The 17462-nt window shown below is 34.3% G+C and overlaps 1 protein-coding gene across 1 annotated transcript in view; it reads left to right on the top strand.

Annotated features, from left to right (window-relative positions):
* LOC121431540 (proto-oncogene tyrosine-protein kinase receptor Ret-like) overlaps window positions 1-11269 on the top strand; it is a 33254-nt gene extending 21985 nt beyond the window's left edge. The window contains exons 12-20 of the mRNA XM_041629061.1: window positions 1967-2077; window positions 2425-2663; window positions 3184-3306; window positions 5041-5111; window positions 5942-5982; window positions 6517-6613; window positions 7195-7294; window positions 8429-8540; window positions 9420-11269. Of these exons, the coding sequence (XP_041484995.1) occupies window positions 1967-2077; window positions 2425-2663; window positions 3184-3306; window positions 5041-5111; window positions 5942-5982; window positions 6517-6613; window positions 7195-7294; window positions 8429-8540; window positions 9420-9625 (1100 nt within the window). The 3' untranslated portion in view covers window positions 9626-11269. The remainder of the gene's footprint in view (window positions 1-1966; window positions 2078-2424; window positions 2664-3183; window positions 3307-5040; window positions 5112-5941; window positions 5983-6516; window positions 6614-7194; window positions 7295-8428; window positions 8541-9419) is intronic.
* Window positions 11270-17462: the final 6193 nt, after the last annotated feature.

Genomic DNA, 17462 nt, shown 5'->3' with positions numbered 1-17462 from the left:
AAAGAATAGGAAACAATGGGAGGAAGTATATTTGAAAGGGAGATACATCTGTGATTTAATTGAAAAGTAAATAAGGACATCACCTTTGGGTAGACCCAGTTTCCATTATCATTGACACTCATTAATGCTTTTCACTGGTGCTCATGAACTGTATCGTAATTATAAACACTGGATCATAAAAATGTTTAACTACCCTGACTGAAGGTATCATAGGTATATCGATCATAATATTCATGTGTTCAAAAGTATGAAAGGGAAATATCATCGATCACGATGTTCAAAAGGTATCAGAGGTATGTCTTGTTTTGTCCTTCTTGTCTTGTCTAGTAACCTGTGTGTCCCTGTTCTTCGTAACGGTCTCTGTTTTCGTCCTTGTCCAGTTTCTGTAACTTTCACCGAGCTCAGCTCTATTTTTTCTATAATTATTTGTAGATATCAATGATTACACATGAATTATTTGTTAAGGGCCTATCCACAACAAGCTTTTGCTTTTCTTTAGGTCCATCCACTTAGAATCTGCATTTATATTGTAATTATGCATACTATTTCGGAATGAGATGTATGTTTTTTCTTTGTATTTTGATTGATTTGTGGAAAAATAAATGAAATAAAAATGAAATGAAATGAAAAAAGTATGTCATCTTAGCCCCGATCAATCTGGAAAGATCGTGGCAATAATTCGATGTTAAGCCCTCCCCCTTTTTCGATTACTTTTTTTCTGTACGCTGAAAAAGGGGAAAATTCAAAATTACTACCTCCCTTTCAAATAACACGATCATAAAAAAACGCTGAGTTGGAAGCGATTGATGGTAAAGGGTTAAATAATGACAAAGTTATGGATTCATCTAGCAGCGAGCTCATTATTATGGAAATGGCGAATTACGACTGAAGATCTGGAAATCCACATAAAGGATAATGGTATCAATGTGACTATCCTTTTAAATATCATATCGCGCGAGAGGGATCGCTTATGTAAGTCATAATTTATTTTACTAAATGCGTTGTACAAAATGCACCTTCATTTCAGTATCATTTTGTTGCACATGTAAAAACTGCGGTGTTAAAACTGACGCCAATTGAGGTGTTAAAATTACACCCTAAAGATTAAAAATAACACCAAAGATTGTAAATGTAACAACAAAAGGTGTTGTAATGACACCTATAGGTGTAAAACTAACACCACCAATTTAACACCGGTGTAAAATAACTGGTGTGGTCCTCTATGTACACCGGTTAACACCACAGTTTTTGCTGTGTGCCAATGATAATACATGGAGCCTACTCAGATGATTCACTGGCCCTTACCTTATGATATGTTTCTTTCTCAGATACTCTTTGTGTTATAGATTTTAACATGATAATCAGAAAATATATTATATTTTTACCATTTTCCCCTTCCTTTTCTTGCTTTTTATCTTTTTGATCTTCGTCATGAAACTTTTGGGGTCCATGGTCCCAAGCCACCCCCCCCCCCATTCATGCGTACACTCTTGGAAGAGGTGGATGTACTTTAACATGTGTCTTGCACTTCTACAATATAGATTGATGAACACTGTTTGGATTATGTGGATAATTTCCAATAGCACGAAATAATAAGAATGATAATCAAAGTGGTGTTAGCCTCTATATGGACACTGAAAAAAAAATATTGAGTAAAAGTGCTCCATGAGGGTAATTAGTGTCCAACCAACATTGTGCATTTCTTTTTGGCATTTTTATTAATCCAGGTTGGAGAAAATGTTGCCCATTCTAAAGTTTTTGCTGAATATTTTTTAACCTTACTGAATTACATGCTTCCCTCATTGGGTAAAATACTGCCCCAAATTGGATGGACACATAATTACCCTCGTGGAGGTAAGAAAAAATTAACCAATACATTTTTACAATATATGATTAAACTCCTTCCATGTCGAGGCAGACGTAATTGATTTAATTGTTATGTTATCTATAACTCTGTTATTTGTAGGGGATACTGCCACCAGTTCTGAACTGCAAGATTTGCTTACAGAATTAGAACTACTCAAACTACTCAATCATCCAAATGTTATTCGACTTCTTGGTGCTTGCATTCCAAAAGGTAAGACGAGTCAGAATGATTTTTATTTTCTCTATCGCCTCGTTTTATGAGTTACTGGTAGCATTGCTGAGTTATAAAGGCAAAGAATGCAATAAAGAGAGAGAACTGGGGATTTAATTGAAGTTTAAGAATGAAATAATTTGAAGGTTTGCATGCAATATTTAAAAACACGTGCACGCGTTTTGCAGCTTTTCACGTGATACATAACCCTAAAACGAAAATCAAATGTTATTATGAACTTCTTTACATGCATCAAACATGTCAAATAAAAGATGTATAATAATATTGAATTAGCTGAAGTTGAAATAAGTGAGTTTTTTTTAATTCATTGAATCCCATTTTTATAGATCCCTTTGACATGTGTGTGATTGTTGAATACTGCAAACACGGGTGTCTTCGGGAGTTCCTTCGGCAAAACAGAAAGAGGGCGCTATATACTGAATACATCTCATCAGACCAATCATCAAGTATCCCAGGACTTTCAAGAGGGAAAAATGTAATCAAACGTTTTGATATTGGGTTCAAAGAAATTGCATCCTTCGCTTGGCAGATATGCAAAGGGATGCATTATTTATCATCACTTAAGGTAATCTTACTATTCGGTTGATTGGTATTTTTTACTATTTTCCTCTCCTCCTCCTCCTTTCTTCTCCTTCATTAAACACGTTGTTTAAACATTTCTAACACTCTAACAACTAAATGTTTCAAAATCTTAAACGGTTGTTTAAATTGTTAAACAACCCTTTTAAAAGTTGTTAGAACTTGTTTAAATGTTCAAACAATAGTTGTATTAGTGACGGGCTTAAACCGCGTGCTCAAAATTTCAAACAGCATATTGATTATTCTTTTCTTCTTTTTCTTCTTCTTTTTCTTCTTCCTTTTCTTCTCCTTCTTCTTCCACAACTTTATCCTCTTTTTTCTTTTTTTTTCTTCTTCTTGTTTTCTTCTTCTTTTTCCATGTTCTTCTTCTTTTTTCTTCTTCTACTTCTTTCTCTTCATCCTCCTACTTCTTCTTTTTCTCTTCTTCTTTATACAAAATATGTGCACTTTCTGTGTAGAATGACCTAACTTTGTGAATTTTTATTTGGTAATGGTTGTGTTTATAGGTTGTACATCGTGATTTAGCAGCTCGTAATATCCTCGTAGCAGAAGGTCTTCTTATGAAGATATCTGATTTTGGTCTCACGCGGGATGTTTATGAAAGAGGGCTATACGAAAGACAAAGCAAGGTATAAAACATCGTTTATCAAACTTGATCATGTTTCTTTTGTCCTGTAAAATTTGTCAAAATTTTGACCAATTCCTCGCCTCATGACAACGTTGAACTGTACAGGAATTGTGTGTTTCTGTTGTCATTGGACTAAATTAAAGATTTCGATATCGAGATTTAAATTTAGTCTGCATGAAAAAAAATGAATGGCTATCGCAATATTCTTTGTATTTTTTTTTAATTAAAATAAGTAGTATATGCTCATTGCAAATCATGCATGTTATAAAGTTGATTAGGTTAATATGTATAACGAAGTGAAATGATTATTTGAGTACATAGATCTATAGAACTTTAAGATGTATCCAGTTCAATTAAACACATATTGTTCTATGAAACACTTCTGCTTTTTCTCCCAATAAATCGTTATTCTTTGACAAAAAATTATATTCAAAATATCAGGAATAATTTTAATTGAGTGTTAAAGAAAATAATTCATTTCTTTTTAAATATGACTGTTAATTTAACAGTCACATTTTTACTGACGCCCCACCTCCCATCCTTCCCCAATCATGTATATCACACGATATTAGCGTATTTTCACACTCATTGCGCGGACGCTTTCTAGAACGTTGGAAATCTATTGAAAACACGTGTTAAATCACAATTGACAGATTAGAGGTCACTCTCGAAAGTTTATGGACCGGGACTGCACATCGTCTTGAGATTCGGACCGAAGGAAACGTTGAAAATGTGTCGATAGTCCAGAGTCCAGTACGAAACTGCAGTTTAGTTTTACCGATTTTCGACAAAGACTGCTTGGTTATGAATGGCTTTTGACAAGAGATTTTCAGCGTTATAGAAAGTGTCTGCGAAATGATTGTGTAAATGCCCTATCATATTAGCAATCCGTGTATTACATTCAGGTTGAATCAGGGCTCCGTAACACAAAGATTTGCGATCAATCGCTAAATGAACTGACCAATCAATATAAATGTTACACGCGCCCTTGGTTTAAAATACTGACCAGGGACCAATCAGTGCGGTGCTTTCATATTTGCAATTCATCGCAAACCTTTGTGTTACGGATCCATGAAGATAATAAAAGCATAAATACTAAGATACACAGTAACAAATATGGCATTATCGTGATATTGGGAACCACCGTTCACTTCATACATGCAGCAGTGCTTTATTCAGTCACACGCACGGTTCCCTATTTCCACCTCCATTTACTTTGTACACAAGTGCGCGTATACAAATCGACGAGTGGTTCCCGAAACCACGATTTGGCCAGAAATATACAGCGCTGTTTACTATATGAACCTTGATTAATTGTTTAAACAGTTTAAACAAGTGTTTAAATATTAAGCATTTTTTTTTAATTTTCAACATTTAATCTTCATTAAATTTAACATGATTTTTCAAACGGTTAAACAAATACTGTAAGGTTCATATAGTAAACAGCGTTGTATAAAACCTTAAAAAGCGTTTTTACTGCGTAGTAACGAATGCATTGGTTGAATGATAAAATGAAAATTCCAAAGTAAGTGCACGGGCTCCCTCATCTATTTTTTAAGTGCATCTTGAGAAAATAGGGGAAGGGAGAGAGGAGAAGTGAGAGTCATTCAATCCTATTACAAAAGGGGCATTTCAATGCAAAATCATAAATCGGATTACCTATGTTGTTGCTATAGATTTTTCTCTTCTTCAAAATGATACCATTGTGGTTTATGTCTCTATATCTTATACTTAGTCACTACTTCCGGTTAAATGGATGGCAGTAGAAGCTCTGTACGATAATATTTTTACTGTGAAAAGCGACGTGTAAGTATCCATCTTCCTAAAGAAATAATATTCAATGTATGGCTTTAAATTGGGGTTGTAGTATCGTTGAACATTAAGTGTAATCTATATCAAAAGGCATAAAACAAGTTGATAATTTTTAATAAAATAGGGAATAGTCAAATAAGGATAACACGGAAAAGTTTGTTAAAATAATTATGTAAAATTATAAATTTATGACGGATGATACGCAAATCACAAAACCGTCGATGTCACACACTGTCTTTGTTATTATATGAAATGTGGAATATTTCAAAGGTAGATTTTACGATATCTGCAAAACGTAAAATCATGTGCAGATAAAACGCACAACCGTCAAGACACAGAATATCCTGGAACGCATGCTATTAAAAGTCTTCATGACTTTTATTTTACGTCAATAATCATGACGCCACTGTGGAATATTATCATGATCATGATTTCAACCCTTTCCTTCCCATCTTTTTTATTGTTTTAGTCTCGATGTATAAGATGCATTTGTTAGTAAAAGAAAGTTGGGCTAGTTGTCTCACCGTATCTATAAAAAGATTGTCTGGGCATTATTGCATTACATCCTAGGATTTCCAGTATCATTATCTTTCTCCAAATGGAAATTGAATAAAGAAGAGCCAAACTCGATGGAGCTAGAGATTCTCATGTCATAAATCTATGTGCATTTTGATAGTCTTGATACAAAATCCTTTCGTAAAACAATCAGAATGTCTTGATAATTTGGTTCAGAACAACGAGGATGGTCATTCAACTCAAATTGAAAAAAGGGGGTACTTGGAATGGTTGTGTATGTTATAATTATAATGTTCTTCTCTTTTCAGATGGTCATTTGGTATTTTATTATGGGAGATCATTACCATGGGTACGTATTCTATTTTATGTTTTCACTCATTGATTGACTAAATTGACGCTATGTGTGCCTCTTTTTTGCGTTTAATTAAGGTTTGTCAACATAACAGAAATAATAATAATCCGCATTTATGTAGCGCTTAATACATCGGAACGACGTCTCTAAGCGCTTTACAGATATATTATTACCCCGGTCATCGGATTCTTGCATGCCCGCAGACATCGTATGCACCTTCTCCACTTCCTGGGGACCACTCCAACAAGAGTTCCAAGACTCAATTGCTAGGCATACTACATATAGGCTTTCACATCCTACCGGGTACCCATTCAACACCTGGGTGAAGAACACACGACCCTCTGATTACAAGGCGAGAGTCAGAACCGCTACACCGCGACGAAATATAAGGAGATAGGAAAAAAAGCCCCAGTAATAATGCATTTTGATGAAATGTTGCTTCTTCGTGAAGCTGTTTTTTTCCACAAGGTTCTTGTATATTTTCGGTGTGTTTTATCCATTTTCATGCTTTGTAATTGTTAATTTAAATAGGTGCTATTCCATATCCCGGGGTTACTGCTGAGAGGTTATGTCAGCTACTTCGTGAAGGATACAGAATGGACAAGCCAGCAGAGTGTTCAGATGAATTGTAAGTACATGGATCAAAAAATCATCAGAGTGACTACCTTTAATTTGAAGTCCTATAAATTGTCAGTACATCTATCAAATACATAATCACAGTAGTAAGCTCTAATTTAAAGAGGAAGCATTTGTCTTTGGAACGCCAATGTCATATTTCCACCGGTGAGGATTTGTTTTATTGTTTTTTTTCTTTAGTGGATAGAAATTTATTGGTATCTTGTCGGGATCGTATCTGTAGTAACAAAAAGTTTATTTTTATCAAAAAAGAACGTACTAGTTAAAATCATGTATAAAGCTATGGTAAAGGTGCCTTAATATAAAGTCAATGAAATAAAAGATAACCAAACATTATATGAGTTTAGTTCACTTTTGTTTATTTTTTTCTTTGTGAAAATTTGAAAGAATGAATTGATTATTAAGGCTGACGCGGTCTGCCAGTGTTAGAATTATTATTGTATGTCATAACTATTTCTATGTTGAAATCTATCACGCACCATGTTTTTTTATGATGGCATATGATATTGAACTCAAACATTTTTCTCTCTTTCTCTCTCCCTCATTCAATATCCCTCTGGAACAATGATGCAGATATACAATAATGAAACACTGTTGGTTAGACGATCCACGCGAACGTCCTTCATTTGAAGAGCTTGGTTTTCAGTTCGAGAAAATGCTGGAAGAAACGATGGTAATATATTCTCTTTACGTACAGGTTTTGAAAAAAATTGAAATAAATTTCACGAAGCCCCCATAGTAACATTAGACGAAGTAATTTTTTCCCCTGTATTATTACTCGAAATACGTGACCGCAATGTCTTTATTCCAATGGCCCCCATAGGTTAAAAATGACATTGTATATGTTGTTTATTTTTATTTTTTTGCCCTTGTTTTTCTTTGTTGAAAATGCGTTTCCATCAAAATGGGTACGCTATGTCAGTCATTGATTGAATAGGATATAAAAATACAACGATATTATCGCAGGGGTGACTCGACATTTGCTCCTGCGACAATTGCTCCGGGCTTAGCTTCGTTGATGATGATGATGATGCACAGCATTTGTATAGCGCCATATATCTGTCAAAGACATTCAAAGGCGCATTGGAGGAGCCAGCCAATCTGGGTCGCCTAGAAGGGCGCGCACACAGAACTGTGACCTGCAGGTCTCTCCTCCCGATTACTGGTTGAGGAATGCAGGACTGGTAGACCACTACAAAAAGTTGGTCATTCCAGGGCGTTGGTTAAAGTTGGTCATTCCATTATGGTGTGTTGAATCTAGAGCGGAGCATTTGTCGCCGGAGCAAAAGTCATGGGACCGATGGTAGTACCATAATATTCCAATGATTCGCCTCCTATCATACCTCTATATGGAAAGGGTATCATAATATTGTCATCGCACTGTAAAAATACCGGTGTTAATTCAACACCAGCCCGGTATCTACATGTATATAGGAAATCACCAGAGAGGTGTTGAAACAACACCACTTCGGCTTTAGGCTAACACCAGATAGGAATTTAAACAACACTAGTGAGAGTTAAACCAATATCGGTTTGATTCTTAACTGGTGTTGTTTACACACTCCTGGTGTTTTCTGATACATATATTGGTGTTAAATCAACACCAGTGTTTTTGCAGCGCACGTAATACATAAATTGTTGGAGGATTAACTTGTTTTACATGGGGATAGTTTCACGAAGCATCTTATCAGTGATTTTACCAACTAATTTGTTATCAGCCAATTAGATGCAAGGATTTCAGTAGCTTATAACAGTGGTCATTAAAAACCACCTAGACTAATTGTCACATGAAACGTATCTGGGACAGGAATACCTTGATCTGTCGGACATCAATGGAGACCTTTCATCGGAAGACGAAAACGAAGACAACGTGGAGTGCCACAAGGAACAATGTTGTCTCCTACGGAAAAACAGAGATGGTGAGAAGAGCTGTGACCCCCGAGGGATATCACACACTGCTACATTATGGTACATAGTGCCTGTCCTGTAGAACAAGGGTGTTATAGCACATCCCTTCAATTATAATTGCTCTAACTAAAGCTGGCTGTTACAGAAAGTATGTTTAGAATAGGAACAATATATTTTTGTGCTATTGAAATACTCTTCATGATGAATATTGTTTTTTATGTTAAAAAATAATAATGGCACTGAACCACATTTAGAACAATGGGTGATTGTTTTGAAATTATACAAAAATACAGGCCTATACAATGATATGAAATGTATAATATCCAACAAAATGCCTCTTTTTTAGTAATTATTGTTATATATTCGTTTCGTGCTTATTGATTTAGGTCATGTGATTAACACAGCATTGACTGTGTAGATGAGATAGAAATAGCGATTTGTTTAAATGATAGTGTCTTAAGCTTTTAATACCGCGTGCAGTTGATTGATTTATTTATCAAATTATTTCGTTTTATTTTTAACAAGATGGTGTTCAACTCTTTTGATTGGGCAATAAATAGTTCTCCCAGAGGATCGTGAATAGCATTTCTTTATTATACATCTTCATTACATCATAATTCATGTCTAATAATTGGTCCTTCGCGAAAAAAAGTAAACAATGAAATGGAAAAATCGTTTAAACGACTCGTCTGTGGTTCCAACCAAAGACTCGTTGATAGAACTTGATCTTTCTGCAAAATATGCGCATTATTGTTGCTCTTTATTTCCCAATCAATTATTATATAACTCTCTTTTAAATGACATCCTTAATTCATTTCGTTTCATTAGTATCATAGAATATCAACCCTAATCTTGCAAATCGACATTTTATGCGGTTCACTTTTACACAGATTTGAGCTCTCCCGAGACATCGCCGGAAGAGGATATAGCGCCACCAAGCTATGGAGAGGTCGCAACTTCTAGGGAGGCTGACCCAACGCGACAGGTACTGAAGGAGATACAGCCAACGGTGAAAGACCCCACGCGTTCACACCAGAGTCCTACAGAGGCAATGTACAGTACGATTGAAGAGGCCGTTCACATTGAGGCAGTGTAGATTGAAAACACATTCATCTAATAAGCTTGGATGTTAACTCACTTTGTAGGAGAGGAGTTGGAACCTCACTTCACCTGTGCCGAACGCACAAAAACGTTGTGAGTCTAACAGAGCGCTAACAGTGATATCAATCACATCTTACCTGATTGTTAAGTCAAAACATCGCCACAGTACCGGTTGTAACAGGGCCTCTATTAGTGCACTGCTAGCGCTAACAACGTTTCTTTGCAATCAGTTCAGGTTGTTCGAAGACATAGCACTCGTACTGGTGGGAATCATTACTTGTAATGGAAATACCACAACAACAACAACAACCAGAAACAATCATGACAAAAGTTTGATCACGTGACAAATCTTCCTGCCATAAAAAAATCGGCATCTATTCATGATAAGTCGAATTTCCATCATTCATGGCCGTTGAACTTATTACCATCGAGTCAACGACTTCGAGTCTGAAGTGCTGAGAAATTAGACGTGATCAGTCTGAATTTACCAACTTACCCCAATTGTGCCCTTGCAAGGTTGTGACGTCAAGATTATTTACTTACCAAAAAGCGAGATCGATATGAAGAGAGACAGGGATAAGATGCGCGGGAATCCGGATTTAGAGACTTGTCATTTTGAAAGTTTATTCTAAAATATCTGTCACATACAGCTGTTATTTCACCAGATTGCATTTGACTTCTACCATAAATAAAATTGAGTCATTTTTTTCATTTCTGTATCATCTCAAATACGGATAAAGTTTTCCCATTTCATTTCTTAATTCTTATACGCGATTACATTTTTGTGGAAAGGGAATATCAATGTTTTTTTATCATAATAAGATATCCGACATTATACACAACATTACAAATCAACCACGATGTGTATATAGAGGAATCGCTGCTGTGACACGTTTAGTTCTTCATTAGACATAGGCCTATATGGTTAGGTATTTGGGCTCAGAAAACATGAGTGTCTAAATAAATGTAATGGATAGTTTTGGGTCTGTTTTTACTTATTTTTCGTCCTGGAAAAAAATCACATCATTTTCCTTAAAACATATGTTTGGAGTAGACGAAAAAAAGTCTTATAAGCAGGAAATGATATCAACCATCTGTAATTAGAATATGAACATGGGGATAATGATATTTTCCTTGTTTGCCTGTTGGCAATGAAAGTTTTTCTTCTTCGTTTTGAATTAAGCTGATATACATGTCTTCATTTACCAATCCAAGAGCTATAGACAACTTATGCTCTTCTTATTTTATTCATGATATTTGATCTTAAGCACATCTCGAATGATACAGTGTCCGTTTTAGTTGAATTGACATAATTTATTTGCAGTGCTGTAATGTGTCGTTTGCCATTATCATACAAATATCTTCCTATATTTCTTTGCAAAAAATAATTATGAAATACAAGCCATGGGACGAAAGGACATAAGAAGAATAGTTGTGTCTTCTTGCCCATTAGTTGTAAATGTAAAGCGAAATTGTAATCAGCTTTAAAAATATATATATATTGACGCTAAGAATTCGAAATGCCAGTACCACGGCTTCGGACAGATCGACCGATTTCCACCATTCTATATAATCATGATTCTTCACCCCCACTCCCTTTCTCTCTCTTCCGGTTTCTCTTTCTCCCCCCTCTATCACTCTCCCTTTCTCTTCCTCTATTCAATCCCTTCTTCGTTTTATTTCTTCCTTTCTCTTTTTTTAAATATTTTTTTCTTCTTCTCGCGCTCTCTACTTCTTTTCTTTTACTTTATATATATGTTTCTCCGTATATCATGTATCCACCCTCTCTCTCTCTCTAATCACCTCTCTCGTCCCTCCCCTATCATAAAGGAGAAGAAATTGTAATCCTCACAATAAATAAATACCTTGAAAAATCCGAATTCAAAGCATGATTATCTAATTCAAAATGCTAACATAATTTGCAAAATGCAATTGTTAAAACACAAATGTCTATTATCTTTGAAAAGTATTCATTTTGTACTACAATTTTCTAATCACAATTTCGCAAATATTTTAGTTAACTACTTAATCTAGTATTTTTTTCATGTCATTTGAATTAAATGTTAAGCATGTATGTATTAATCAATATTTATGTCCCATTATCATTGCTATTATACTCATTATTGTTATCATTAATATTATTAGTAACAATAGTAATACTGTTTTTGTTTTAATTATTATCATTATTATTCTATTATTATCATTGCTCTTATCATAATCATCATTATCTTTATCATCATCATCACCATCATCATCAGCAGCAGCATCATCATTTGCAAGGCTGTATTGTATACTGATCTTCCGACAATATGCGTCATTATCATTAGTAACAATAGTAATGCTGTTGTTTTAATAATTATTTTCATTATTATTATTATCATTATTATTATCCCTATTATTACTACTATTAATATTATTATCATTATTATTCCTTTTATTACTACTATTGTTATTATTATCATTATTATTATCCCTATTATTACTACTATTATCATTATTATTATTGTTAATATTGCTATTATTATAATTATCATTATCATCATTACCACCATCATCATCACCATCATCATTTGCAAGTCTGTATTTCATACTGATCTTCCGACAATATGTGTCTTTCTTTTATTTCCATTATGTGTTGAGGTTCATTTTTTTCTTCTGAATGTTGAGACGTCTTGAAACATATGCATGCAGGTCCATTTTGGGCCGATTATCTCTTCAGTATACGTTATGAAAATGTAAACAATGATTGCTGTAAATATTTTGTTCTTCTGAATGTTGAGACGTCTTGAAACATATGCATGCAGGTCCATTTTGGGCCGATTATCTCTTCAGTATACGTTATGAAAATGTAAACAATGAATGCTGTTAATATTGTGTAGATATAACGCATCTTCTATGAGACTTCTATGAGACTTTTATAAACTGTCTATTGGCGTTCATATTCAACATGTCCATGCCTATACAATTGAATCGAAATGTACCTCACGACTTATTTGTGCAACCACATGTTCAGTACTACCGTATCTGCAAGGAAATGTAAAGGTTATTTTCATATATATTTCAGAGTGTAAAAATATATATAGTCAAATATTTTGTTTTTTTATGTGTGCAATATTAAAGACGATGCTTGGTTAGAATTGTATACCTTTATTTTTCAAAGACGTTATATTGAATTATTCCTACAAACGTTACATATTTCAGTAGTATATTTTACTGATTTTATTGAACAATCAAGTGCACTGGCAAGTATATACAGGATTTTAACTTGAATGTGTTTTAATTACACAAACAGGAAGCCCGACTTGAAATTTATTTCTATTTTTCTTTTTTTTCATTATTTTCTTTCTTTTTTTTTGGTCGTGAAACTTTTTTGGTGGAGCAGGGAGAAGTGTCCCTCAAGCCCTCCCCCATCGGTACACTACAAAAACACCGGTGTAGATCAAACACCAGTCATGTATCTATAGAATTACATGTATGTCCACACCAGAGAAGTGTTAAAAAACATCAGTTTGGTTTGGTCTAACACCAGATAGGTGTTCATACAACACCAATTAGTATCAAAACAGCATCGGTTTGATTCAAAACTGGTGTTGTTTCAGTACTTATCTGATGTTATGTGGATATAATTATCGTTATCGATTCCACGCTGGTGGTAAATCAACATCGGAGTTTTTGCAGTGTATGTCATTCATGCCATTGCGTCAGCTGGAGTCTGTCACTGGTACGACCGCAACGTGATTTTAAACATCCTAAACATGATAATGTTGTAGGGATTATTGACACCAAAGTTTGCAGGTGCTTCATTTAAAGCATAGCTGCAATCATTATGCAGAAAAAAATGATACATTCAATGATAATTGGCAGTTCAGTAGATTGGCATATGTGAATTACTTAATGAAGTTTGCACATGTGATTTGTGTTTAAAAAATCAAATATTAAGAAATGTATGTGTATATTTCATACCACATGATATATTTACAAATTTGTTTGTCTTTATTGTTAAATAACCTTTACCTCATTCGTGTGTTCTTATACATGAGTGTAAAGTGTGGTGCTATTTTTGTGAAATGTGATAGTGCTTTATTTACTTTTGTACATCAAAGGCATGACAAATGCAACCATTTTGGTCAATTAAACATTACCTTCGAATTTATGTTCACTTCTAGGTTAAAACATGAAAGTATCTTATGCTGGAAAAAAATATCGATTCATGTCCATTTTAAGTATCCAGCTCATGTTTATACACTATATACGCGAAATACTAAGTACGAATTACGAAGATATTTTAGCTATGATAATTATAACTAGTGTAAATATGCTATCATTCTGTATCATACGTTTATGAATTGGATTCAAGTTTTACCTTAATGTCATTTGCAGCTTCTATTATTCTTTCAATCTTTTTCAAAAAATTCCGTGAGGAAATATATAAGTGCATTATTTCGAATGTATCATGTAATTTTATTTATGTAAAGTAAAGGTTTCGGTGCAAAATTATAATATTTATACAAACTAACAGTGGTGTTGACTCGGTTGTTGCGATTGTTGTCCAATCAATATGAACATCTATGTTGGTCTTGAAACGTTTGAGATGCGGTATTAAGAAATTATGGAGAAATATCACGTAAATGGAAAATCTTGGGAACTCATATGCAGTGAAGTGTATGTAATTCTAACGGCGTGCCCCACCAAAAAAAGGAAAGTTCCAACTCTAAAAGTCCAATCCCTTTTTGTTAATCATATTTAATATCAAAACAATAGGGAATAAATGACAAGGCGTAAAAATATCATAATTCATTACAATGTGCTAGAAAATATTTAAGAATCGATTTTTTTTCTGGGACACCCTATGGAGTGAGAAGTTTGTCTGTGTAATCAGCTGGAAACATTTTATCAGTGTTCAACTGCACATTTTGGGTGCTTTAGATGGATTACTTCATCGTTAGCAGTCAATTATTTTAATTGTCTCAATTTTTTCGTAAATGTGAAGATTTTTTTTTCCTAAAATGTAAAATAATACACGTATACACTATCACTCATCCTCATCCCTTCGGGCTATAGAATTCAAACAAAATTGTTCAAGTCTTTGCAGTTCTTTTATTATGGAAAGTATTTTAAAAAGGAAACCTCATTCTCCTTGAACTTTAGAGAACCATTGACGTAACCTATTCAGTAGCTTATCCTTACTTCTTGATTTGAGAAATAATTTTAGGTAAACAGACAAGTGCATGGCGGAATGGAAGTAGGCCTACTAATGGGTTGTATCCCAGAGTAGAATAACAAAAACGACAAGAAGAAAAGGAGGAATATATCCGCTACCCCCTCCCCTCCCCTCACTGCTATGCTGAGTTGTAACCGTTTGTAACAGTGTGTGTGTGTGCGTGCGCGCGCGTGGGTGTGTGTGAGGGTATGTAGTGTTGTGTTGGCGTATCCTGATAATTGTTAGTAAAATTTAGATGGTATTATCCACCCCACCAAAGAGTTGATATGAAAAAATAAGAAAAATCAAACAAGCATGTATCAATGATTTTCTTTTTTATCAAAATCGGATGTAAAATAAGAATGTTATGACAATTTTAAGTTCTGCTTAATTTCAGAGAATAATTATAAGCACATTTTGGTCTGAAGTTGAATATGAAATATTCAAATTTTATCCTCATTGTCCTCTTAAACAAGGTTTAATCATTCCTCCCTGAACACGTGAAATTACCATTGTTTTATCATTTAATGGTTCAGTCAATTAGGTCCATATTGTCAAATCTGTAAAAAAAAAAATTCTTACACTTTTCTTTCTTTATATATTTATATATGTGGGGGTGTATAGGCCTATCCATCAAGTTATCCGTCGTCAGACAATGAACATTTTTTGTAATATCGAGGGGGAAGTATTCAAATGTGGCAAACTGGAATCTACCTCATCCGATTGCATGTCCTCCTTTGTCTTAGTAAAATCCTAAAATATATTCAAAGCAAGATATCCTTGAAAAAAAAATTCATTTGAAGAACAAATATCAACATCATACCTCAGATTTAAGATCTTATCGTTTACACAACATGTATATATTATAATATCTACATATTGTGTAAAGAAATTGATGAAGAGAACAACGGTAGGCGTAGCTTCAATCAAGGTTCCCCAGAGCTATCTACCCTTTCGAAAAATTGGTGATGCCGAATAAATGTCTCTGCCGGGAATCGAACCCGGCCCCCAGCTTTGAACGCTGATGCCTTAACCACTAGACCACAGAGACGGGTTAATGGTTAGGGCGAGCCTGATCCAATTGACCGTCAGATAGACAGATTTTCGACACCATACCAATTATAATTTCCTTTGTCGGGTGAAGTTGGGTTTTGAACAATGACAAGCCGCCATGCCTCAGCTGGATCATTGCTATTGCTTTGATACAAAGCTATAACGTATAGGAGAGAGTATACAAATGTGTGTGAGGCTATACATGTACAACAGCTTTGGCAACTCTTTTATTTTAAATATTGTGTAAAGAAATTGATGAAGAGAACAATGGTAGGCGTAGCTTCAATCAAGGTTCCCCAGAGCTATCTACCCTTTGGTAAAATAATAATATAATTATAATATCTACATATAGAAGTTACAATCGGAATTTAGATAAAGCACACAATGTTTCATTCCATCTGATAATAATTTTGAATATTTTTAACGTGATTAAAATGAACGATTTTGAGGTGGAGCGACATTTCTTCCGGGCTTTGAGGGCATAAAAAATAAATATTCTATACTATTATAAGACGTCACCATCTCGTACCTACCCTTTCGTAGCGCCATCAATCATTCAGTCAGCTTAACCTAATATTTGTGAAAAATCTGCTGGAATTCAATTATCAAGTAAAATTTCTGGAACGATATTGGATTAAAGATGTCTGATCTTGTTTGCAACTACAACTAGGGATCATAAAATTTGACAGGTCGACATTTGGTACAAGCATTACATCTCCTAGGAATACTTCTTTTTATACATTTATTACGTTCGTCTTTTTTATATACGTAGAAGAATCTATACCTTAAACCGTAGATACAATGAAAAATCCCGATTAAACGTTCAAACATTTAGTGTTTATTAATGTTTAAAATCATGTTTAGAAGATATTTAAATACCATAAAATTACAATTTATATTAAATACCCGCTGATTCCATTTGTTGTATCAGTACACCCATGACATCAGATTGCTTGCACTATTAAAGTAATGCCCTCTCCCACACATAAAGAAATGAATAATAGAATAATAATAATAATAACAATGATGGTAATAGAAATGATGATAACTACATGACCATCTACCCTTTCCCCGTTTAAGAGGTCATCCATCTATCTCCTGCCATCTTTTTTTTTCTTTTTTTTTAGACCTCTAAGCGGTCTTTCCTTTCTTCCTTACTATTCCCTGATACGTGTGAATTCCTTTATATTCATATCCATTTCTCATTTCACTTCCACGATCTTGGCTTTCCCGAGGGAAGTACATTTCATTAGCCTGATACCCCAGTGAATTGACCCTTTCTCTTTAATTTCACCATTCCCTCCAGTTTACTTGATAAAGACATGTGTATGAAGTCACGACCCGTCTCAATAATATTGGCTTTACTAAATTCGTTGGATTTTAAAGGCCGTCGTCTTTATGCGCAATGCTTGAAAGTAAAAAATCTAAACTCCAAAATTCACTGCTTGAGCATGGTCATAATCTAAATAAACGAAGATCTATCAAAATCAAACTGTTTGGAAAACAAATATCATCCCGCCATGCTTGATTATTTTGTTTAAATTAATCATAATCTTCTTCATCATCCTTAACAATTACA

This window comes from Lytechinus variegatus, chromosome 18 (assembly GCF_018143015.1).
Source record: "Lytechinus variegatus isolate NC3 chromosome 18, Lvar_3.0, whole genome shotgun sequence".
NCBI lineage: Eukaryota > Metazoa > Echinodermata > Echinoidea > Temnopleuroida > Toxopneustidae > Lytechinus > Lytechinus variegatus.
This window is presented reverse-complemented; position numbering and strand designations above follow the sequence as displayed.